Consider the following 25,747-nt stretch of genomic DNA (forward strand, 5'->3'; position numbering starts at 1 on the left):
AATTCTCTAATGACAAATAATGTCAAGAATCTTTTATGTGCTTATTAGCCATTTGTTTGCTTTGTTGTACAAGTGCCTGTTCAAATCCATTATCTGTTTTTAAATGGATATCTTTTTATTATCGAGTTATAAGAATTCTTTGTATGTTATAGATATAAACCCCTTATCAAATATATGATTTGCAAATATTTCTTCTAGTCTGTGAGTTGTCTTTATACTTTCTTTTTTTTTTTTTTTTTTTGAGGAAGATTAGCCCTGAGCTAACATCTGCTGCCAATCCCCCTCTTTTTGCTAAGGAGGACTGGCCCTGAGCTAACATCTGCACCCATCTTCCTCTACTTTATATGTGGGATGCCTGCCACAGCATGGCTTGACAAGTGGTGCGTAGGTCCACACCCGGGATCCAAACCGGCAAACCCTGGGCCCCCGAAGTGGAATGTGCACACTTAACCACTGTGCCACTGGACCAGCCCCTATACTTTCTTGATAGTGTTTTTTGAAATAAAAGGCTTATAATTTTCATGAAGTCTAACTTATCTTCTCTTTTTGTGTTGCATCTGAGTAATCATTGCCTAACCCAAGGTCACAGACTTATTCCTAAGTTTTATTTTAGAGTTTTATAGTTTTAGTGCTTACATTTAGGTCTATGATCCATTTTGAGGTAACTTTTATGTATAGTGTGAGCCAGAAATTACTATTCGTGATAAAGTGAGTAGAAGTGTTTTCCCGGAAAAGTTAAAAAAAAAAAATCTCCTGGGGTAGGATTTTTAACTGGGGGTGAGAGATTTAAAACTCCTGCTATGATCTTGGAGAAGTAACTGTTTAGAAAAGTTGCATGTTGTTTATAATATTGTTCTAGCAAATCATACACTGTTGGGGGAGTACTGGATAGAGAAACAGACCATGCTCTAACTGTACAGATCATGTTTTGCATGTGAATATCCAATTATCCCAGCATCACTGTTGAAAAGTCTGTTTTCCCCTGTTGAATTGTCTTGGCATGCTTGTTGAAATTCGATTGACCATAAATGTGTGGGTTTATTTCTGGACTCTGAATTCTATATTCTCTTGATCTATATATCTGTCTGTATGCCAGACCACACAGTCTTGGTTACTATAGATTTGTAGTAAGTTTTGAAACTGGCAAATGTGAGTCCTCCATCTTTTTTCTTCTTTTTCAAGATTGTTTAGGGTCCCTTATATTTCCATATGAATTTTCAGATCAATTGGTCAATTTCTGCAGAAATGCTATCTGGGATTTTGATAAGGGGTTGGATTATCAATTTGAGGAGTATTGCCATCTTAATCATACTAAGTTTTGGATCCATGAACTCAGAATGTGTTATTATTTATTTGTGTCTTCTTTAATTTCTTTCAACAATGTTTTGTAGTTTTCAAGTGTCCCACCTCTTTGGTTAAATTTATTCCTAAGTATTTTATTCTTTTGGATGCCATTGTAAATGGAATTGTTTCCTTCATTTCATTTTTGGATTATTTGTTGCTATCATATAGAAATACAATTGATTTTTGTGTATTGATTTTAAATCCTGAAATCTTGTAAACTGTAGTTCTAATAGTTTTTTAGTGGAGTAGATTCTTTAACATTTTCTGTATACAAAATCATGTTATATACAAATATAATTTTACTTCCTCCTTTTCAATCGCAATGCTTTTTATTTCTTTTTCGTGTCTAACTGCCCTGTCTGGAATCTCCAACACAAAGTTGAGTAGAAGTGTGAGAGTGGATATCCTTATCTTTCTCCTCACCTTATGGGAAAGGATTTAGTCTTTCACCATTGAGAATGAGATTAGCTCTAGGTATTTTGTGTAGATGCCTTTTATCAGGTTGAGAAAGTTTCCTTCTATTCCTAGTTCATTAAGTGTTTGTATCATGAAAAGGTGTGGGATTTTGTCAAATGCTTTTTCTGCATCTCCTGAGATGATCAAGTGGTATTTGTCCTTTATTCTGTTAGTATGGTTCATTGCATTAATTGCTTTTCGTATGTTCAACCAACCTTGCATTCCTAGATAAATCCTACTTGGTCATGATGTATAATCCTTTTGTATATGTTGCTGGATTAATTTTGCTAGCATTCTCTTGAGGATTTTTGTATCTAGATTTTGTATGTGTCCATTGAAATGATTGTGTGGTTTTCGTCCTTTATTCTATTCGTATGATTTTTACCTTAATTGATTTTCATAAATTAAACCACCCTGCATTACTGGGATAACTCTCACTTTTAAATGTTGCTGGATTTGATTTGCTAGTATTATGTTAAGAACTTTTGTGTTTATATTTGTGAGAGATATTGATCTGTAATTTTCTTTTATTGCAATGTCTTTGTCTGGTTTGGGTATCAGGGTAATACTGGCTTCATAGAATGAGTTGAGAAGTGTTACCTTTTCTTGTATTTTCGGGAAGAGTTTAGGAAGGGAAAGTTTGCAGTTAATTATTCTTTAAATCTTTGATAATCTTCACCAGTGAGAAAATCTGGGTCTGGGCTTTTCTGTGTGGGAAATTTTAAATGACTAGTTTAGTTCCTTTTCTTGTTGTAAGTCCATTCAGATTTTCTATTTATTATTTATTCAGATTCAGTAGTTTGTATCTTTCTAAGAATTTGTGCATTTTGTCTAAGTTATTCTATTATAATCCTTTTTATTTCTGTAAGGTCGGTAGTGTGCTCTTTCATTCCTTGTTTTAGTACTTTGAGTCTTCTCTCTTTTTTGGTTTAGAACTGTCAATTTTGTCAATCTTTTTAAAAGAACCCACTTTCTGTTTCATTGATTTTCAAAATGTTTCCTGTTCTCTATTTTGTTAATTTTTGCTCTATTTTTTATGTCCTTCTTATATTTATTATGTCCTTACTTGATTTCAGTCTTGTTTGCTCTTTTGTTAGTTTCATATGGTGGAAAGTTATGTTGTTTAAGCTATTTCTTATTTTTTATATAGGTGTTTATAGGCATGAATTTTCCTCTAAGCAGTATTTTGTTGAATTTCTGCCTATTTGTTCTACCCACTATTGAAAGTGAGGTCCCCAGTCATTAGGTCCCAAGTATTATTCTTGAACTATCTCTTTTCATTTTGTCTCTTTTTGCTTCATGTATATCAAGGTTTTGTTTTTAGGTGCATATATGTTTACAAAAGTTATAATCCCGATGAATTTACCTTTTTATCATTATAAAATGACCCTATTTATCTCTGGTAACAGTTTTCTCTTAAAATCTTTTTTTCCTAACATTAATTAGCCATTTCATTGGTTATTTAGGAGTATGTTATTTAATTTGCACATGCTTGTGACTTTCCCAAATTACCTTCTCTTATTTCTAATTTCATTTCACTGTTGTCAGAAAACATACTTTCTGTGATTTCAGCCCTTTTAAATCTGTCTAGGCTTGTTTTGTGGCCCAGCACTGGTCCATCCTGGAGAATCTCTCTTGTGCACTTGAGAAGGCCATGTATGCTGGTACTGGGTGGAGTGTTATGTAGATTTCTATTAGATCTAGTAGGTTTATATTGTTCTTCAAACCTTTTATGTCCCTGTTGATATTCTGCCTAGTTGTTCTATCAATTATTGGAAGTAGGCTATTGAAATCTCCAACTATTATTGTTGAATTTTCTACTTCTCCCTTCATTTCTATCAGTTTTGCATCATACGGTTTAGTGCTCTGTTGTTAGGTACATACAGATTTATAATTATTGTATTTTTTTGGTGGATTAACAGCTTCCTCTGAGAGGATAATGACCCAAAAGTTGATGCTGTTGCTGACCTAAAAGTTGATGAATACAGAGGCCCTGGAGAAGATGATGCAGGATAGATGCACGACCCTGCTAGAGGCAGAAGACAGAGGGAGCAGTGCTGGAACGGGAAGTGGAAGGAACCAAATGAAAGATTTTTTACCTAGTCTTCCTTCAGGCCAAACTTATATAGATTAGGTCACCTCCTCAAGCTTGATAGGGGAAAAATGAGCTAAAAGTGACTATTTCTTGTTCTTTCTACAGCCCTCTGAGGTTAGTTGGTATTCAAAAATCAAAGTCAAGATACTCATACACATTGACCTTGGTTATTACAAATTTAATAATTATTTCAATCAACATGTATATTTGAATATTCTGCTTCACAAAGCTACTTTCTTATAATATTATGTATCTGGCATACTCTCCTTTGTTATATTGATGTTTATGTCTGTATTTCTCTGAGGCATTGCATCCCTATGTTTGGAGGGCTTTTTTGGTTTACACTATAGGCGGCTGAGGCCTCTGCCCTGCTCTCCTGAGTTGAATGTTCTTTGCAACATGTCTTCCCTGCCATGGCCTCTCATTCTACTTTTTATTTTGTGTTCTGGTGAATAGTTTTGCCCCAGGAGCTTAATAACAGACCTTCTATAAAAACAGAAAGACAGACTATTGGGCTGGATGTTAAAATTCAAGTAACCTTCAAGGATGTAAGTTGGAGACAGACACAGGCAACTTGGGACTGGTGGGAGTCTGCGTGCTCTGAAGGCCATCATAAACGCACCCTGGAGCTGTGCATGGAGATGCATCCTGGAGACGGAATCACATGTGTGAACAGTAGATGAAAAGCTGCCTAGAGACAAGTTATATCTTTAGGGGATTTGAAGAGAACAAAAGAGTAATTGCCAATGTGTGACGCCAGGAATGGTCTGTAGTCCTATAGGATGTGAGTTTAGTTGTTGTTCCCATTTCCAGGAAAACAGCAATAGCCTCCCCCACCCACCCACTCAAATACACACAGCACCATACATACTCAAATGCAGGCGTGAAATGGGGTCTGAATGATTATAAAATTAGGTACTCTTAATCAAAGAGTAGTCATTAGGCTCATCAACGCTTTTGAAGTCCAAGAATCACAAGTGCCTTATGCGACATACCTCTCTGTTCGTTGACTCTGCAGACATCTATTAGGCACCTTTGTGGCCAGACACTGAGCCAGATGCAAAGATGAATAAGGTAGAGCCCTGGCCCCCAAGGAGTGCTCCCTCTAGGAAGAAGAACTAGCTCTAAGACTCTGAAGGCTCTCTCAGTGTTATCTCAGTTTTAGGAACATTGAAAAGTAAAAGAGTCCAGTGATTCGATGACAGTTTCAAGACAGGTGTTTGGAATTGCTTCTAGGACCTTCGGCTGATTTGGCGCATGAACATTGCTGTTTGGATTTGTTTTAGTTTGCTTTTAAACAATGTAAACTGTTTGTAGGGATCTGTGATCATTGGCTATTAATTTTCTTAAAAACTCCTTAATTTTAATTTTCACCACTCACCATCACAATCTCACGTACAGCCACATGGGCTGTGGAATCAGCTTTCCTCAGGACATGGTGAGTGCATATCACTAGCCGCAGGGACTGGAAAAAGCGTAAGAGGAGCACATACTGATGTAGCGTCACCGAAATGCCATCACTTGGGTGCAAGTTTACCTCAGTGTTTAATCTTTTTAAAGTCATCTTGCTCTGTAAAGAAAATATAGTTTCTTTCAGTTCCCACGTAGATTGAGAAGGGTCATGATAAGGATTATTTCCTTTTTACAAAGTCAGTTGTCAATAAGGTCATGGAGGATTTCCTCAGGTTTTTTTTTTTTTTTTTTAAAGACTGGCACCTGAGCTAACATCTGTTGCCAATCTTCTTTTTTTTTTTTCCTTCCTTCTTCTCCCCAAAGCCCCCCCGGTACATAGTTGTATATTCTAGTTGTAGGTCCTTCTGGTTGTGCTGTGTGGGACGCTGCCTCAGCACGGCCCGATGAGCGGTGCTAGGTCTGCACTCAGCATCCGAACCAGCGAAGCCCTGGGCCGCTGAAGCAGAGCCTGTGAACTCAACCACTCGGCCACGGGCCGGCCGCTGTGTCTTAAATTGATCCGTATCTGGAGCCCGGTGACCTTACTGCTGCTTTTCCTTCTATTTGTACCTGTATTGAGCATCTCCAGAAGCCCCTCTAGTTTTGTCAACTGTGTGGCTCGTGTGTTGTGTTCGGTTCCCTGCTCCAGGCGCTGGGAAGAGAGCAGTGGGTGTGACAGGCACAGAGCTCCCCCGACTAGGCTCACAGTCTTAGACGGGAGGCGAACGTTAGGCAGACACTGTTGACAACACTGGTGAGCGTGGTGAAGATAGGTGGCTAAGACAGGGGCTGAGAAAGAATGCCACAGGGTCTGAACACGGCCAGGAGGGTGGTGTGGAATTAGCAGGTCTGTAGTGACGAACATAATTACGTGCTTGGAGATATGTTACAGATATTTTCCTCTGCATTGTGTCGGTAAATATCATGGATTAGAACCTTTAAAAATCATCTTAAAATCTATTCTCGTTCTTTACATGAATAAACTTTTGTAGAATTTTTCAGTGTGACCTGCAGCTGATGATGGCGTTCTGCTGTCAGCTGGGAAGGAGGCTGTGGTTACAGTTAGGATCCAGAGTGGAAGCGGGGCAGCCCCCCAAGGAGCCTTCTTTGGATGCAGGACTCTCTGGGATTCTGCAGGAGCCAGATACACACTGATGAGTGCTGTGGACTGCAGTGGGGGCTGGAGACTCAGCACCCTTTTGAGTTAATTAGAACCCCTGAAGAGGCCCCCTTAGTTCCAGAGGCAAATAATGAGTTTTCCTTGACTTGGACTTGAGCTGTCAGAGCGACAGGGATGGGAGGGTAGAGGGCAGAAGCTGGGTGAGGGAATGTTGGGTGGCCTGACTTGAACTTTGAGTTCCAGTGAGAAGCAAAGTGGTGCTGGGAGATCTGGGGCATTCGCCACATGCCTGTCTAATTATGGTTTTCCTTCTGGCTTTTCCTTGAATTTTACTGGAGGTGGGGGAACTTGTGTTCAGAAGGGCCAGTTACTGGGCCCAACAGAGAAGACTTTCCATTGTGACAGCTGTGGAGAGTTTCTGCCTGGGATGTCCGGATGAAGGGGACGGCCCTCCCTCTGCACACTCTGTGTTTGCACAGGGCAGACCTTCCTCTGCGGCCTGGAATGTGTCTTTATTAGCTCCCCGGCAGCAGGTTGATTCACTTCTGCACATGGGCCATCAGGCTGCCAGGAAGCTCAGTGGTCAGCTGGGAATCCAGACGTCTTGATCTTTTGTGATGTGGCTCTAAAGTGAGCCATGTACACAGGGAGCCTGCATCTTCATGAGAGAATGGACCCCTGCCTGCTGCCAGGACACGCTAGCTGTGTGTTCTTGTCTGTATGTGGAGAGACGTGAGCACGCAGTGAGGAACAAGCTATGGTGACCGACAGCTGTTCTCAGCGAGTGCTCGTATGTGCCCTGTTCTCGGTCCGTATAGTTTGAGCCTCGTTACCCCCATTTTGTAACTGAGGAGACTGAGGCCCAGCACTGATAAGTGATGGGGTGAGGATTCAACTCCAGCATTACCTGACTTCCAAGTCTGTGCCCTTTTTCTCTGTACCATTTTACGTCTTTAGTATGAAGATGTTTGGAACATTAACCATGAGCAGTTTTAAACCTACCACATGAGGTGGGCCTCGTTTGTCATCCCTTTATCTGTGGGGTGACCTTTGCCTCCGTGCCTGAGTCCGTTACAGCCTTGGCATCTGGTGGTGCTCTCTGCATCAGGCCCAGGATGTACCTGATGGCGAGGCGAGGGCTGGGCCGTCCTCTCAGGCCTCCTGCCCACTCCTGAACCCTCTGCCCGGTGTAGCTTTATTGCAGTCATATCATTCAACCCAGGAAGAAGCAAGTCTGAGCTTCTAGATGTCCTCCAGGCTCAGTGGGACAGGGCACCCCTCACAGCCACCCCCAGGGCTTGTGCAGACACTCCCACACACACACCTGCACGCTGCCAGCACTTCCCACCAAGGAATGTTTTATTAAAATGTGCAGAGGTGACTGGACACTTTGAAGGTAATGTCATGGTTTCTCCAGTGTTAGTAGATGTATCATGGCAGCCTCAAACTCCTTCCCTCAGACTCACATACTCTGTCAGACCCAATGGATGGTCTCCTGGGGCTCCGTCAGCCTCTGGGCCCTGGCCTGACGCTGGACAGGGCTGCTTGGCAGGCAGAGCCATTTCAGCGGGAGACTGTGTCCTTTGGGTTCCCCCAGCTTCCTCCCTTGAGCCTCTCTGGGGACCGCTGAGGACTCTCCCCTTCACTGGGTCAACACCTGCAAGAGGTGGGGGCCATGTCGGTCTCACCATCACCCCTAGCCCTCAAAAGTGCCTGCCCAAGTTGGGTGTGCAGTCAGCGTGAGTATATAGGCTGGTATTTCTGCTCTGCTACTTTGGGGCAGTTAATAAACTTATCTAATATAATATAGGTTTCTCAGTTCCAAAATGGGAATACTAAAAGTTCGTGGGGATTAAGTGAGATAATTCAGATGATGTGCTACGTGCTTGAAAAGTAATTGTACTTGTTGAGGTGAACACCAATTCAAGCAGTAGAAAGTTCCTGCACTTGTACTTTCTAGCTCAGTGGCAACATTAGGGATGGTACCCGGGTGATAGTTGGTGACTCTTAACCACCCCTCACCATTTTCACTCTCCTTGCTCCTTGTATTTTCCTTCTCCACTGCCTCTTCCTTCAGTGCTCTGGGAGCTGTCCTTCCCCCCATAGTATCATCGAGCAGCGGGACAGTATGGGATCATGGATTTTCATAGGGATGGCGTTGAATCTGTAGGTTGCTTTGGGTAGTATGGACATTCTAACAGTAAGCCTTTCAATCTATGAACATGAGAAGTCTTCTCATTTCTTTGTATCCTCTTTAATTTCTTTCAGCAGCATTTTCTAGTTTTCAGTGTACGAGTCTTTTGTCTCCTTATTCGTAAGTATTTTATTCCTTTTTATGCTATTGTAAATGGAATTGTTTTCTTAATTTCCTTTTTGGATTGTTCATTGTTAGTGTATATAAACAAAACTGATTTTTGTGTGTTCATTTATTTATGAAAATTTATTAAAACTGATTTGTTCTAATAGTTTTGGGGGGATCTTTAGAATTTTCTACATATAAGATCATGTCATCTGCAAATAGAGATAATTTTACTTCTTCATTTTCAATTTTGATGCCTTTTATTTCCTTTTCTTGCCTAATTGCTCTGGCTAGAACTCTCAATACTGTGTTAAATGTGGTGAGAGTGGGCATCGTTGTCTCCTTGTCTTGTTCCTGATTTTAGGGGAAAAGCTTTCAGTTTTTCACCATTGAACATGTTGTTACCTATGGGTTTTTCACATATGGCCTTTATCATGTTGAGGTAATTTCCTTCTATTCCTAGTTTTTTGAGTGTTTTTATCATGAAAGGTTGTTTAATTTTGTCAAATGCTCTTTGTGCATCAACTGAGATGATTATGTGGGTTTTTTTTCTTCATTATGTTGATCAGACATTTTTATGAAGCCAAATTGTATGAAAATTGAGAAGCGAAGCTGGTGAAGCCTTGTTCACCTTTTAAGGAGTTGGCTGGTAGGGAGATGGACATTTTGACATTCGGATTGGAGGAGACCTAAATATTAGACCCAATTCTGGCACAGACCCGTGACTCCTTTCCTCTGTTAAATATTTTCTTTATATTTTTCCCCTCATTTCCCATTATGTGTGGTGTACAAGTGGTAGATGTTAATGGGTTAATTAATTATTTGAGCCCCCTTCTTAAGTGTGAGGATTCGTAGTAACTGCCAGTAAGAAATAGCTTTCTAAATAAATGGTGAGTTAGTGTGTGTAGGGTACGGTGTGCTGTGTAAAAGTCGGCTGTGGAAGGAAGGGACACAGATAGCTCAAGATCCTGCAGCAGAATATCGACTGGTAATCACTTATTTGATTTCCATGGAAAGTCAGAGACTTTTTTATTTAGGAAGAAGCCAAACCTGTACAGACGAAATGATAATAGTATTTGGGATGATTTACTTTGGAATAACCTAGTGGGAGAGAAGTAGGAGTAAAGATGAAACAAGAGTAGCCATATGTTAAGTTCATTATGTATTCTCTGTATTTTTGTTTCTGTTTGAAATTTTTCATGATAAAAGTTCAAAACAGAAATTCAGTGAAAATAAATGATGGGTGCAGCTTTATATTGAAATATCACATAGCTATTACAATAATACTTATGAAGAATTTTAAGGATGTGATGTAAGTAAGAAAATCAGGAGGGTAGTCTTCCTGATATGGTGTGTGTGTACGTGGACACACAAATATTTGCACAGAAAAATGTTGGAAGGAAATACCTTAAAACATTAACTGTGGTTATCCTTGGTTGGTGGGGTCGTGGGTGATTTTCATTCTCTATATCTTCCAAACTGCCTACAGTGAGCAAGAGAAAAACAATTTCTGAAAAACTTTTTTGAAAGAAAGGAACCAAATCTGCATTGTGTTGATTAGGGAAGCATTTGTTTCCATTGTCCATTTTCCATTAAATTGCTATGGTCAGTGGTTATATAAATGCCTATGGTGTTACTAATCTTGAGGTGTGGACATGTTTTTGGCCCAAACTGTCCTGTACTCTGTCCTGTCTTTGCTGGGCGAGGTGCTGAGCAAAAAGCAGTCACCACCACCATCTCGTTCATTGTTAACTTCTGTTAAACATGTTCTTTTAACATGAATTTCCATGTAATTTTAGTGAGCTGGACATGATTTCCACGAGGGTGATGGACATTAAGCTTCGGGAGACTGCTGAAGGCCTTGGGGAGGACAGCACAGGTAAGGCCCTCGCTTCCCCTCTGGGAAGAGCCCTTGCTGGGTCGTGGGGCAGGGAGAGGGGCTGATGGGGCCAGGTCTTTGGGGTTCTCTGTATGGAGAGGTGGGATTCAGTTCCCAGATGCTCAGACACCCGCAGGCCGCTCACACGGTGCCTGGGGAGCACATCCGGATTGTTTGAGGCCTCGGAGGCAGTGCTCCTTGGCTTCTTTGTCAAACACCGGGGTTTTTAAAGTCATTTTCCTCATTCCTGGAGGTAAACATGTCCCCATGTTTGACTTGAAAGCAAAGGAAGAGAGAGATTCAATGGAATCATTTATCATGCAAGAACATCCAAAGGCATCAGTAGGAGGTTGGACATCCAGGAGAAATAGCTCAAGAGAGAGCCTTTGAGCTCACTCTTTTATGACTTTTATTTTCCTTCAAGGAGACCTTTATTGTATTCTCTACTGAGCTAAATTCCAGGCCCGGGAATCATCATCCTGTAACACAGTCCAAGAGTTACCCAATTATGTGATTGGTTTACTGTTAGCCCTTTATTGCTATTTCTGTCTTGATAGAGTTGTAAAATAGACATTAAGAAACGTTGACCTCCCCACAGTGTACCTTTTCCCTAGATGAGCTGGTTCTGCACACTTATTTCTGTAACAAAGGTCTCCATCTCTCTCTCGTTTAAAGTCAAAATGCTGGTAGTGATTTTCTTTGTCACAGTTCATGGGGAACAGCTTCCAATGATATTAGATTGTGGCTGCTAGCCATTAGCTTCAGATGTTAATTTCGTTGAAGACTCTATTTCATATGTTATAGATAGATTTTTCTTATTATTCTCATTTAGAACTACTTGTCCTTTGTCACATTTCAATAGATTTCACATATTGTGGATAGATTTTTCTTAGTGTTCCATATTAGAACTACTTTTCCTCTGTCACATTTCAACAGATACCAAATAAACCAGATATAAGGTAAGGTTTTTAAAATTAATCCTAAGAGGAAATGGAATTTCAAACTTTCTCATGTTATGGGAAACGGAATTATTACTGATTTTAAACAAGAAAGTACTGTTTGAAGAAATATTTGGCTAGCCTGAAACAACCCCAATAAACGTTAGTTTGGAATACTTAACTGAGGTCACCGTGAAGAATGATTTAAAAAAGAAACAGAGAAACTTAGCATTCTTTTTTTCAAATAATGGTTAGCTAAGTTATTCAGACCAACCCCTTCCCATTTAAAATGTAAAATTCTCTATAAGCACATTCTGAAAAAAATTATTTTAGAAAGTAGGAAATAATGAGACTAGAATTGAAAGAAAAATAGTAACCCAGAGAGATAAGTGAACATAGAAGTTACTTTTGCCCCCAGATCATTTACTAATCTTGGAAATCTTGCATTTTATTTTCATGTCTTCTCAGGGTGGGAGGTGAGGGAGAGAGTCAGATATCAAAGCACAGGCCCACACAAGGTGGGCCATCCCTACAACAGACCCTCCCTAAAATAAGCTGGGAGCCCGAGAAGCAACACAGGCTAGGCAAGTGTGAACCAGAGGTAAATCAACTCGTGTAGATTTGCAGCTTGAGTTTGCATCACTTGAATAATTCAGAGACTCTCATCCCTTGAGTTTGGCTAATAGTCCTAAACTGGATGTGACCTCAGGTACCTTGCAGAAGCAAACCATCTTCTCCAAAGGAAGGTGGCTTCTATCTAGACTTCAAATTATTACAGAAAATAATGTTTTCAGTACTATGACAAACATACCCAGGCATATAAGTTGGTGATAACCAGGCGTATAAGGCAACAGGGCACCATGAATGAGAACCAAGATGTTATGTGTTAAATTGTGTCCTTCCAAAATTCGTGTGTTTAGGTCCTAACCCCCAGTATCTTGGAATATGACTTTATTTGGAAATTGGGTCATTGCAGATATAATTAGTTAAGAGGAGATAATAGTAAAGTATTGTGGGCCTCTGGTCTAATGTGACTGATGTCCTTATAAAAAGGGGAAATTTGGGCACAGACACGCGTACAGGAAGAACAACCATATGAAGATGAAGTCAGAGATCAGGATGATGGTGTCTACAAGCCAAGGAAAGCCAAAGATTGCCGGCAAACCACCGGAAGTTAGGGGAGAGGCAGGGAATAGATCTCTCCATCACAGCCCTTTGAAGGCACGAACCATCCCAACGGCATCTTGATCTCGGACGGCTGGCCTCCAGAGCTGAGGCAGTACAATTCTGTGGTGTAAGCCACCCAGTCTGTGGTACTTTGTTACAACAACCCAGCAAACTGTTGCACAGCAGAAACAAGAGAAACAGAGACACAAAGGCCTCAAATACGTGCTATATGACAACCATGTACACTGTGTTTGACAGTGATAAAAGAAAAATTTGAAAATGTCTGGAAGGAACAGGGAACTCTAAGAGGTGGCAAAGCACCCAGCCAGTGCTATGAGGCAAGAGGAAGAGAGAAAAGGGATATAGATGGAAGGAAGAAATAAAACACCTCTTTTGCAGATGACATGACTATAAAAAATATCCAAAAAGGACCTAGAACTCTTAAGCAAGTTTAGCAGGATTGCAAGATACAAGGTCAATATACAAAAATCAATTGTATTTCTGTATAAATGGCAATGAACAATTGAAAAAGTGAAATTTTTAAAAGTATCATTTACAATAGCACCAATAAAAAGAAATACTTAGGTATCTATCTAACAAAATATATGCAGGATCTATATACTGAAAAATATTTTTTTTTTTTTAAAGATTTTATTTTTTCCTTTTTCTCCCCAAAGCCCCCCAGTACATAGTTGTATATTCTTTGTTGTGGGTCCTTCTAGTTGTGGCATGTGGGACGCTGCCTCAGCGCGGCTTGATGAGCAGTGTCATGTCCGCGCCCAGGATTCGAACCAACGAAACACTGGGCCGCCTGCAGCGGAGCGCGCGAACTTAACCGCTAGGCCACGGGGCCAGCCCCTATATGCTGAAAAATATTAATAATTGTTTAAAGAAATCAACAAGGACCTAAATACATGGAGTGATATACTGTGTGTTATGGACCAAATGCTTGTATTCTCCCACAAAATCCATGTTAAAATCCTAACCCCACCCCCCACCATGTGATGGTATTTGGAGGTGGGGCCTTTGGGAGGTGATTAGGTCATGAGGGTGGAGCCCTCCTGAATGGAACTAGTGCCCTTAGAAGAAGAGGCCAGAGAGCTACTTGCTCTCTTTCTGCCATATGAGGACACGACGAGAAGTCGCCAATCTACAGCCTGTGAGAGAACCCTCAACAGACTCTACTGGGCTGGTACCCTGATCTCAAACTTCCAGTCTCTGGAACAGTGAGAAATAAATTTCTGTTATTTCTAAGCCACCCAGTCTGTGGAGCTTTATTATAGCTGCCCAAGTGGACCACGTTTCTGGATTGGAAGACTCTGTTGCTGTCAGTTCTCCCAAACTGAACTGCGGAATGGTGTGTTAGTGTGTGTGGGGTAGAGTGCACTGTTTATAAGTCAGCTAGGACAGGCAGGGACGCAGTTAGTCCAATATTCTGTAGCAAGAATGTTGACCAATGATGTTTATTTGATTTCCATGGAATGTCAGAGATTTTTTATTTAGGAAGAAGCCAAATCCATATGCATGACATGATTATAGATAATATCTGGGGTGATTTGCTTTGACATTATCTAGTGGGAGAGGGAGAAGGAGTAAAGATGAAACAATCAAAATCCCAGGAGAATATTTTCCCAGTATTTACAAGGCGATTCTAAACTTTACGTGAAAAAGCAAAAGAGCTAGCATAGTGGAAACAATTTTGAGAAAGAACAAAGTTGGAGGACTCACATTACCTGATTTCAAGACTTACTGTAAAGCTACAATAATCAAGCCAGCATGGGATTGACAAAAGGACAGATGCATAGAGGTAGATAGAATAGAATAGAGTCCAAAAATAGACCCACACAAATATGGTCAATGGATTTTTGACCAAGATGCAATGGTAATTCAGTGGAGAGAGGGTTGTCTTTTTAACAAATGGTGCTAGCACAATTGGACATTCATATGTAAAAAAATGAACTTTGACCTGTACCTCACAGATTATACAAAAATTAATTTAAAATATATCATAGCATAAATGTAACACTATAAAACCTTCAAAAGAAAACATAGGGGCCGGCCCCATGGCCGAGTGGTTAAGTTCATGTGCTCTGCTTTGGCAGCCCGGGGTTTCGCTGGTTCGGATCTTGGGTGCGGACATGGCAGTGCTCATCAGGCCATGTTGAGGTGGCATCTCACATGCCACAACTAGAAGGACCCACAACTAAAATATACAACTATGAACTAGGGGGATTTGGGGAGAAAAAGCAATTAAAAAAAAAAAGATTGGCAACAGTTGTTAGCTCAGGTGCCAATCTTTAAAAAGAAAACATAGAAAATATTTATCATCTAGGATTAGGTAACAGTTCTTAGATATGACACCTCAATCCCTAAAAGAAAAAATTGATAAATTGGACATCATTAAAATTTAAAACTGTTACTCTGTGAAAGACACTGTTAAGAAAATAAAAAGACAAGTCACAAACTGAGAAAATATTTGCAAATCAAATTTGACAAGGGGCTTCTATTTAGAACTCCAGAGATTAAACAATAAGAAAACAAAAAACCCAGTTAAAAAAATAGGCAAAAGATTTTTAAAGATGCTTTACCTAAGAAGATAAACAGGTGGCAAATAAGCACATGAAAAGTGCTCGACATCTATATTAGTTACTACAAATTAAAACTATGAGATACGCCTATTAGAATGCAAAACAAAATCAGAATACACCTGACAATGACAAAGCCCCTGAGGATGCAGAGCTGCTGGAACTCTCATCTGTTGTTGATGGGAATGCAAAATGGTACAGCCACTGTGGAAAAGATTTTAACAGTTTCTTATAACATTAAACACACACTTAGGCTATGACCCAGCAATCCTGCTCCTAGGTATTTACCTAAGAGAAATGAAAGCTTGTTTACAGGACAACCTATAGCAACTGTATTCATAATTGCCAAAAACTGGAAAGGACTCAAATGTCCTTCAACTGGTCAATGGTTAAACAAAGTGCTATATCCATACAATGGAATAGTACCCAGCAGTGATAAGGAAGTTATTGATTGACGTCACAGTGTGGATGAATCACTGATGCATTGTGATTCAGCATCATTACGATCCAGCACAGTGAATCCTAAATCAAAGAAGAAGCCAGAATCAAAAGGATACAAACTGTATGAATCAATCTATGTGACATTCCAGAAAAGGCATAACTATAGGAACAGAGAAGATACCAGTGGTGGCCAGGGGTTAAAGATAGGGGAAAGGTTTCTAGAAAAGGGCAGCATGAGGGCTGATGGTACAGTTCTGTGTCTTGATTTTGGTGGTGATTATGCAACTCTGTGTATGCCAAAAAGAGTGAATTTTACTGTATGTAATTTTTAAAATAATTTTTAAATGACATACTAGATTTGAAAAACAATCAAATGGGTTTTCTAGAAATAAGTAAAACTATTACAATTAAAAATTCAGTGGATGATTTTAATAGCCGATTATATCAGCTCAAGATAGATCACAACAAAGTATACAGAATGTAGCACAGAATGGTAAAAAGGTGGAAAAGACAGACGAGAGGACAAGAGGCATAGAGATAAGTGAAAGAGTATAATATATATCAGAGCACAGTCTCAGCAGAGAGAGAAGCTGAGGATTTTCTGGAATTGATAAAAAAAAAAAAAAAGGTGACCCAGGGGCCAGCCCTTTGGCCTAGTGGTTAAGTTCTCACACTCTGCTTCAGTTACCCCAGGTTCATGGGTTCAGATCCCAGGCACAGACCTACATACCGCTCATCAAGCCATGCTGTGGCAGCATCCCACATACAAAATAGAGGAAGATGGGTACAGATGTTAGGTCAGTGACAATCTTCCTCACCAAAAAAAAAAAAAAAATGATGACACAATACACAGATATAAGAAGCCCAGTGAATCCCAAGAAGGATAAATAAAATAAAATCCATACAGAGTGAAAATATAGAAAGTCAAAGACAAAGTGAAAAATCTTAAAATTAGTCTGAGGAAAAAAAGATTGCCTTCAAAGGAGAAAAAAGTGATGACTGACTTCTCAACCACAGAGTAGAAGCCACAAACCTGAAATAACATCTTCAGTGTTATTAAAAGAATAACTTAGAAAACACAACTGCCAATCTACAACATTATACCTAGGAAAAATGTATTTCAGGAATGAAGGAGAAATAAAGGCATTTTCAGACAAATAAAACCTGAATTTGTCACCAATAGACCTTCATATTCTGAAGGAATCTGCCTTCAGGCAGAAGGAAAATTGTCCTGGGTGAAAGTCTGGAACACAAGGAAGAATGATGAGCAAAGAAAATGAGAAACAAGCAGATACACCTGGATGATCATGGAATAATACCTTTTGGGTTTTTTCAAGATTGGAATGAAAAAATAGAGCATAATAGGATTGAAGTATTCTAAGTTCCTTGTTTTGTCCCATAATAGTAGTATAATTTCTAGGGTAACCACTGAAAGATCAGAGATTAAAGGTAAAGCTTACAAACTAGAAGTGAGAAGAAATGGAATAATTTTCAAAAGTCTCTTAATCCAGGGGCCAGCCCCGTGGCTGAGTGGTTAAGTTCGTGCGTTCCGCTTTGGCAGCCCAGGGTTTCATCGGTTTGGATCCTGGGCACAGACATGTTGAGGCGGTGTCCCACATGCCACAACTAAAAGGACCCACAACTGAAATGTGCAACTATGTACTGGGGGGATTTAGGGAGAAAAAGCAGGGGGAGAAAATAAGAAGATTGGCAACAATTGTTAGCTCAGATGCCAATCTTTAAAAAAAAAAAAAAGTCAGTTAATCCAAAAGACAGCAAGGAAGGAGATTAAGAAAAAACACGTAAGTTGGTGTACAGAGTTCATTGACCCCCTCCCCCCACCACCACCTTCCAAGGATACTGGGCCTGGGCTCCACACAAAGGAATGTGTCTGGGCTCAGGGCCAAAGATGGCCACTTTGGCCTTGACTCTAAGGCACAAGTTACAAAAAATATGTCCTGCATCTTGTTCCTTGTCTGGGCTGGCCACCTCGATGGGCACCTGACAGGACTTGAGAAACATCCCATCCGTGGGAACAAAAAAGATAAAAACACCCCATCCGTGGGAACAAGAAGAAATAACTCAAAATATCCAAATGTCTGAAATCCTGAGTCAGAACCCACAGAAACCTTAGGATAAAAGGGAGTCACAGGCATAGAATAATTGGAAGTCTCACTGAGGAAAGGACGCTTGGCCGCAGACCCGGACAATCAGCATCCTACCTGCCGTACAAACTGTTGGGACTTCCCCCGCTGACTGTGGTGTGGATGTTGTAAGTACCGATTTGCTGTTCCCCTTTATCCCTGCTCCTTGTTCTGTCTCCCTTTATCAATAAACTTTGATTGCTTAAACAACCAAGTAGCCTTGGCGGTACCTGTCATTTCTTGCCCTTTGCTGCTGTGGGCAACAGATGGCCAACCTGTTTTTTAATAAAAACATATCAGTAATTACAGTAAATGTAAGTGGACAAATTACATTAATTGTTCCAGCCAGAAGTTAAAGATCATCAATTGGATTTTTAAAACTCTAAATCTCTTAAATGTAAGAGTTAGGAAAAGTTGAAGGTAAAAAAAGATAGAAAACACATACATTGCAAACACTGGACAAAAGGAAGCTGGCAGAGCTGTATTAATAACAGTCAAAATAAAATTTAAGGCGGAAAGTGTTACTAAAAATAAAGCGGGCCATTTCACAAAAGGTTCAATTTCCCAGCAAGATAGTAATTTTACCTTTCTATGCACCAACATAATGTCAAAAGCTATAGAGTGGAAATTGTCAGTTAAATAAAGTCTGCAATCAGAGTAGGTTATTTTTAATACATCTCTATCAGTAATTGATAGAATAAGTGTATTAGAAAATTAAAGAGAAAGAATTTGGACAACACAATTAAAAAGGAAAAGGCCTGGTCCTTTTTAACATATGTAGCACATTGAAGAAAACACATTATTTTTAAGCACACTAGGAACATTTGCAAATTTATGGTGAGCCATAAAGCAAGTCTCAACAAATTTGAAAGGATTCATATCATACAGAGTATATTCTCTGACCACAATGCACTGAAGCTAGAAATGAATAGCAGAGAGATAGTAAGAAAATCCTCAAGGGCTTGGAAATTGACATACTTTCTTAAATAATCTATAGGTCTAAGAAGATAGCATAATGGAAATTAGAAAATATTTTAGATCAAAGAATAATGAAAATGTTAGACATCAAAACATGTAGACACAGCTAAAACAGATTTAGAAAGAAATATATTGCCTAGAATGGGTATATTGTAAAAACAAAAAGCCTAAAAATTAATAAGCCAGTATTCATCTCAAGAAGTTTAAAAAGATAGCAAAGTAACCTGAAGAAAGTAGGAGGAAGGAAAGAATAAGAACAGAAATTAAGACAATAAAAAAGAAACGTTCAATAGAGACCGTTAGCCAGCCAGCCCTGGGCCTCTGGCGGCAAAGATTCGGGGCTCTCACCACCGTGGCCCAGGTTTGTTTCCCGGTCAGGGAACTACAGCATCCATCTGTGGGTTGTCACTCTGTGGCAGCTGTGTGTTCCTGTGATGCTGAAAGCTGTGCCACTGGTATTTCAAATCCCAGCAGGGTCACCCATGGTGGACAGTTTTCAGTGAGCCTCCAGACTAAAAATAGACCAGGAGGAAGAAAGATCTGGCCGCTCACTTCCAAAAAAATTGGCCGTGAAAACCCCTGTGAATAGCAGTGGAGCATTGTGTGATAGAGCGCTGACAGGTGAGAGGATGGCACGAAAGGGCCGGGCAGGGTTCTGTGCTGCTGTCCACAGGGTGCCTTTCCAAATAAGAAACTCTCTTTTCGAAGCATCAGTTAACAACATAAACATCTCCTGATTATAAGGGTAAGGAAACTTGACTGTAGCACTAATTTCCCTTTGGGGAGGGATTTGCTCCACCTGAGGTAATGTAGGAGCTCCAACGAGAGTAATCCCAAGTAATTCTCCACATTAAGGCAACATCATGTAAACTTCCCAGGGGGCATCCATGTAAACAAAATCTAAAGATCTGGATTTTTTTAAAGGAACGCAGATTACAAAATCATTTACTTAGGGCCAGCCCGGTGGCACAGCGGTTAAGCTTGCATATTATGCTTTGGCGGCCCAGGGTTCGCCAGTTCGGATCCCGGGTGCGGACATGGCACTGCTCATCAAGCCATGCTGTGGTAGGCGCCCCACATATAAAGTAGAGGAAGGTGGGCACGGATGTTAGCTCAGGGCCAGTCTTCCTCAGCAAAAAGAGGAGGACTGGCAGCAGTTAGCTCAGGGCTAATCTTCCTCAAAAAAAAGAAATCATTTACTTATAAAACTAATTGTTTCAGCAAATTCTCAGGACATATTAGACAGCATCCTGGTAAGCTCTGATGTTGCATCCTTCTATTGTTAGTTCTCATAAATATTTGGAAGGAAAGAAACAGATTGCTGAGCTGCTAGTGTGAAATCACGGGACCTGGATAGGGTAGAATTTGTGGATGAGAATGAAGGAGACATCAGAGATCACAGAATGTTTTTTGTTTTTTTTCTTTCTCCCTAAAGCCCCCCAGTAGATAGTTGTACATCATGGCGTTCGGCACTCCCGAGCTCCTCTTGCCCCGGAGGCTGGGCCTCCTCTGATTGTCCTTGGTGCTCATGTCCATGCTAAATGGAGCACTGGAAGCTTATTTTGAAAAATGATTTGGGTTATACATGGCCTTTACCTCCTCAGGACTTTTTGCTTTTGACTAGATATATTTTAGAGACTAAAACTTGATTTCATTTATACATTGGGATGTTACTCAGCAATTTAAGAAAGAAGAATGCATACTAAGACATGCATCATCACAAAAATCTCCAAAGCAGCATGTGGAGTGACAGAAGCCAGACACCAGAGTGTGTACTGTCTGATTCCATTCATACAGCGTATGAATGAATTCAAGAATGGGCAAAACAAATGTACAATAGAAATAAGGGGCCAGCCCCAGTGGCCTAGTGGTTATGTTTGGCACACTCTGCTTCAGTGACCTGAGCTCAGTTCCCGGGCGCAGACCTACACTACTCATCTGTCAGTGGCCATGCTGTCATGGTGGCTCACATACAAAAAGAGAAAGATTGGCAACAAATGTTAGCTCAGGGTCATATCTTCCTCAGCAAAAAAAGAAGAGGAAAAGTGGTTGCATCAAAACCAGTAAATTATTTAGGAATAAATTTAACCAAAGGGGTAAAAGACCTGTTTAAAAAAAAACAATCTCAAGTGAGAGGAGAGTTGCTTGTGGTTGATTCTGTGATCATGCTCCAAAGCTTTCTTGGCTCTTTTATTAGATGCTCAAAATAAACAGAAATCAAGATTGGTTTTCAGTTGTGCAGAAGTGGAACACTGTACTTCATGTACTTTTGTGTGGTAAAAGGACTTGGGGAGTGAATAATTGGTGCATGGACAGAAATCTCCCTTTCTCTCCTTCTCGTGCACATCTCACACTTGGTAAGAGCTCATGTGCTTTCTTTCCGCCTAGGAAAGAAAAAATCCAAATTCAAAACTTTTAAGAAGTTCTTTGGGAAGAAGAAGAGAAAGGAATCGCCTTCGTCCACAGGAAGTAGCGCCTGGAAACAGAGTCAGGCGAAAAGTGAGGTCGTTGCCCTCGAGTCGGGGCCTGTGGGCTATGACTCAGAGGATGAGCTCGAGTAAGTTGCCTTTTCCATCCTTCAGGCTGGTGCGCCCCAGTAAGCGGGAGGGGGCACAGGGGAACCCCAATACTCTGTCTTGTTGTCTTGGTGACTCGCTGGATTTCTGAGCCTTCTTTCCTCCTAGGTAATTCTGTTGGAAGTTCTTGCACAGAAGTTGTGTTTTTTGTCCTTTCATACGTAGGGATGGAGACGGTTGGGCGGGGGGTCGACTTTTTCAGATACCTGCTGTGTCCCAGGTGCTGGATGTATGACAAGTTTACGATGACTGTGGGAGAGGAGGTGAGACAGACCATTTTATACATGAGCAAACCAAGCTTTAGAGAAATTGTGGAGAACTTGCCCAATGTCCTGTGGCCAAAAGTGGCCAGATTAGGATGTAAGCCCTCACTTAATTTGACATAAAACTCTTTTGAGGACCTGGATACTATACTAGAAAGATACATGTCTCTAAACCTGAACTTTGAGTAATTGAATGTGACGGTTTTCCATTAGAGAGAGGGGGGTGAGGTGGAAGGCTTCCTGCTGTTCAGTCTTAGAAAAATCATCCAAAAATATTGTCAGGAAGAACAGACCCAATAGGGATGAAAATTTGGGGATGTCTAGTGAAGAAATCCTTATGTTTGTAACTTGCACTCCATCAAAATATGGTTACAATCCATATGCTTCAGTTATCCCAGCAGTTATTTCTGTGATTAAAAGGGGAAAAAACGTATTTGTTGCCATGACAGCTCTTATATTTTCTTTTAAACAACATTGGCCCCTTGATTTGAGTATAAAGTTCTTACAAAGGCATAATGACCCTCCGGATCGAGGAGCAGACCACGCTGAGAGGGGGTCACGGGCTTCAGCATCCCAGTGATGGTGTCTGTCCCCTCCCTCCTTCTCACCGGTCTCCTTGCCTATTTTCAAAGGAGTAGAAATTACGCTGACCACTTGGTGGCGCCAAACGACTGGAGAGGAAAGATTCGAGGTTTTTGCTGGGTTTTTTTTCAGGTGTTTTTTTTCTGGTGCTGGCAGGGAGCAGGATGGATGCACGTTGCACCTTATGAAGCACAGAAAGGAAGGACTGTCCGTGCCTTTTTTAGGCAGTGTGCTTGACTCTTGGGGAACAAGACATTATCGTGATAATATTGCTAATTATTAAATGTCTTCACTGGGCTAGCCCCAGGGAAGCCATAACACTCCCCCTCATCTCTGACCAGAGCACACAGTGGCCCTCCAACTACAGAACAGGGGCGCAGCAGGGGGAATAAGCTGGGGAAAATGACCTGTCCGCTTGTCTGTCTCCTCTCTATCACCAGAGCACGTGGAAAGTGGGGACAGTGTTCTTTTCACCTTCATAGTCCCAGCACCTAGCAGGGGCCCAGTCCTCAGTTACTGGTCAAGGTTGCTGGAGTGATGCTAGGAAAGGAAGCTTAGGAGTGGGGTATGATGAGGCCCCAGAAGTGCAAATAATGTTTTTAGAGAGCAGCACAGAGGATGAAGCAAGATTTTTCTCTTTTTTTCCCAACTTCTTTGAGATAAAATTGGCATATAACATTGTGGAAGTTTAAGGTGTACAATGTGTTGATTTAATACACATATATATTGCAAAATAATTACCACCATAGCGTTAGCTAACACCTGCATCATGTCAACTAATTACTCTTTCTATTTTTGGTGGTAATATTTAAGATCTACTCTCTTAGCAATTTTCAAGTATGTAATATAGTGTCATTAACTAGAATAACTGTGTTATACAAATTGTGCTATAGATCCCTAGAACTTATTCATCTGATAACTGGAAGTTCGTACCCTTTGACCAGCATCTCCCCATTTCCCCCAGCTCCCTAGCTCCTGGCAGCCGCCTCTCTATTTTCTATTCCTGTGAATTTGGCTTTTTTAGATTCCACATGTAAGTGAGATCATATAGTATTTGTCTTTCTCTGTCTGATGTTATCTCACTTAGCATTCCCCTCAAGGTGTACCCATGTTGTGGCAAATAGCAGGATGTCCTCCTTTCTCATGACTAAATAATAGTCTGTCGTGTATATATATATATGTACACCATATTTCTTTATCCATTCATCCACTGATGAACACTTAGGTTGTTTGCCTATCTTGGCTATTGTGAATAATGCTGCAACGAACATGAGGGTGCAGATAGCTCTTTGAGGTCCTGTTTTCATTTCCTTTGGACATATACCGCAAAGGGGGATTACTGGATCATATGTAGTTCTGTTTTTAATTTTTTGAGGAACCTCCATAGTGACTGCACCAGCTTACATTCCTATCAACAGTATACGAGGCTTCCCTTTTCTCCACATCCTTGCCAACATTTGTTATTTCTTGTCTTTTTGATAGTAGTCATTCTAACATGTGTGAGGTGATATCTCATTGTGGTTTTGATTTGCATTTCCCTGATGATTAGCGATGCTGAGCACCTTTCCATGTACCTGTTGGCCATCTGTATGTCTTCTTTGGAAAAATGTCTCTTTAGATCCTCAGCTCGTTTTTTAACAGGATTGTTTGGGTTTTTTTGCTATTGAGTTGTATGAGTTCTTTATATATTTTGGATATTAACCCCTTAACAGATATGTGATTTTCAAACATTGTCTCCTATTTTTTAGGTTGCATTTTCATTTTGTTGATGGTTTCCTTTGCTGTGCAGAAGCTTTTTAGTTTGATGCCATCCCACCTGCTCATTTTTGCTTTTGTTGCCTTTGCTTTTGGTGTCAAATCAAAAAATCATTGCCAAGACCAATGTCAAAGAGCTTACACCCCATGTTTTCTTCTAGGAGTTTTATAGTTTCAGGTCTTACATTCAAGTATTTAATCCATTTTGATTTTTGTGTATGGTGTGAAATAGTGGTCCAGTTCCATTCTTTTGCATGTGGCTGTCCAGTTTTCCCAGCACTGTTTATTAAGGAGACTTTCCTTTCTCCATTGTATTTTCTTGGCTCCTTTCTCATAAATTAATTGACCATAAAAAAGATAAGATCTTAAAGGCATTCTTTCGCCTCTTTGAGAGTCTGTGTGCCTTCTAGTCTCTGCGCCAACTTCTCGTCCATCACCATGGGCAAAAGAGTTCCATTTGCCAAGTACATTAATGCTGGGAAACCACACGGGATCTTGTGGGTTTAAAGAGTTGATGCCCACTTATTGTGTCTGTGTGGTTATGCTTCTTAAGTCTCCTAATCTATAACGATCCCCTCCGCTGTGTTTCATGTCCTTGATCTGATGGAAGAACAGGGTCATTTGCTTTGCAGAATATCCCATATTCTGGATTTGCTTTCTCTTAGTATGACTGAACTCATGCCTGTATTCCTTGAATTTCTTGTAAAACGGAAGATGGATCTAGATATTAATTAGATTTAGGTTCAAGATGGTGCTGGATACTTATGGTCACATCGCATCACGAGACGCATACTTTCTGGTTGTCCCACTTCTACTGACACTAAGACTGAGCAGTGGATTCAGGGGGTCTCTCTCAGTGTGATCCCTCCACCAGCCTTCACCTAATGATTTAACACCTGCCGATGATCATTGCCTAGATCCCTTATTTCATTGCAAAATGTGTTTTTTCTATTTCTGTCATCCACTCTGCATGTGCTAGCTGGAATTCTTCTATGAAGAAGACCTTTCCTTCATCAACTCCTTGGGGGCTCTGAAATACATTTTGTACAGGAAAGGCAGGATAATTCTTGGTTCTTCTTTTATCAGTCTGCTTTCAGAGTAGTGACCTGGTACCCTAGCAACTTCCAGTACTGACCAATGACTGTTGTTTTTTTTTTCTTTTTTCTTGAATATCATTATGAATGCATGGATTTTTATGTATTTGCTTTAACCTGTAATAGTCTTTATTCATTTTTATGCTCACACTGTCCCATCTTATGCTATTGGGAGTCACTTCAAATTAGCTCCTGGGTTCTTCTGACATGACCCCATTTGTCGTTGAAAACTTGCACAATGAGAAATCTCAGGTTTATTTTGCCCCACATTTCCTGGCCTAGAACTGTAATCAGCAATTTCTTCACAGGTTCCTGGATCCTTTTTGTATGAAATGGTTTTTAGAAACCACAGTCTGGCTGCCAGAGGTGAATGCTAATTGGCTGTTATTGCTTCTAGACCTTTCCAGTAGAAATAGCTAGGAAATATGTTTTCTTTTTTAAGAAAGAAATGTCATTAATTCACTGATATTTCCAGTTCAGATTTAATAAGACAAAATTTTTACTTATTTGATTTTTTTGTTTGAATTCACTTTTGTCTTACACTGGAAATTTTAGTTCCTAATGATATTAACAAAATTA

The 25,747-nt window shown here is 40.3% G+C and overlaps 1 protein-coding gene across 9 annotated transcripts in view; it reads left to right on the forward strand.

Annotated features, from left to right (window-relative positions):
• CRACDL (CRACD like) overlaps nucleotides 1–25,747 on the forward strand; it is a 135,794-nt gene that overhangs the window by 68,369 nt on the left and 41,678 nt on the right. For all 9 annotated transcript variants that reach the window (XM_070511673.1, XM_070511669.1, XM_070511672.1 and 6 more), the window contains 2 exons: nucleotides 10,566–10,645; nucleotides 21,287–21,455. In XM_070511673.1, coding sequence (XP_070367774.1) covers nucleotides 10,576–10,645; nucleotides 21,287–21,455 — 239 coding nt within the window. In that variant the 5' untranslated portion in view covers nucleotides 10,566–10,575. The remainder of the gene's footprint in view (nucleotides 1–10,565; nucleotides 10,646–21,286; nucleotides 21,456–25,747) is intronic.

The sequence above is a fragment of the Equus asinus genome, chromosome 6 (assembly GCF_041296235.1).
Source record: "Equus asinus isolate D_3611 breed Donkey chromosome 6, EquAss-T2T_v2, whole genome shotgun sequence".
Classification (NCBI taxonomy): domain Eukaryota; kingdom Metazoa; phylum Chordata; class Mammalia; order Perissodactyla; family Equidae; genus Equus; species Equus asinus.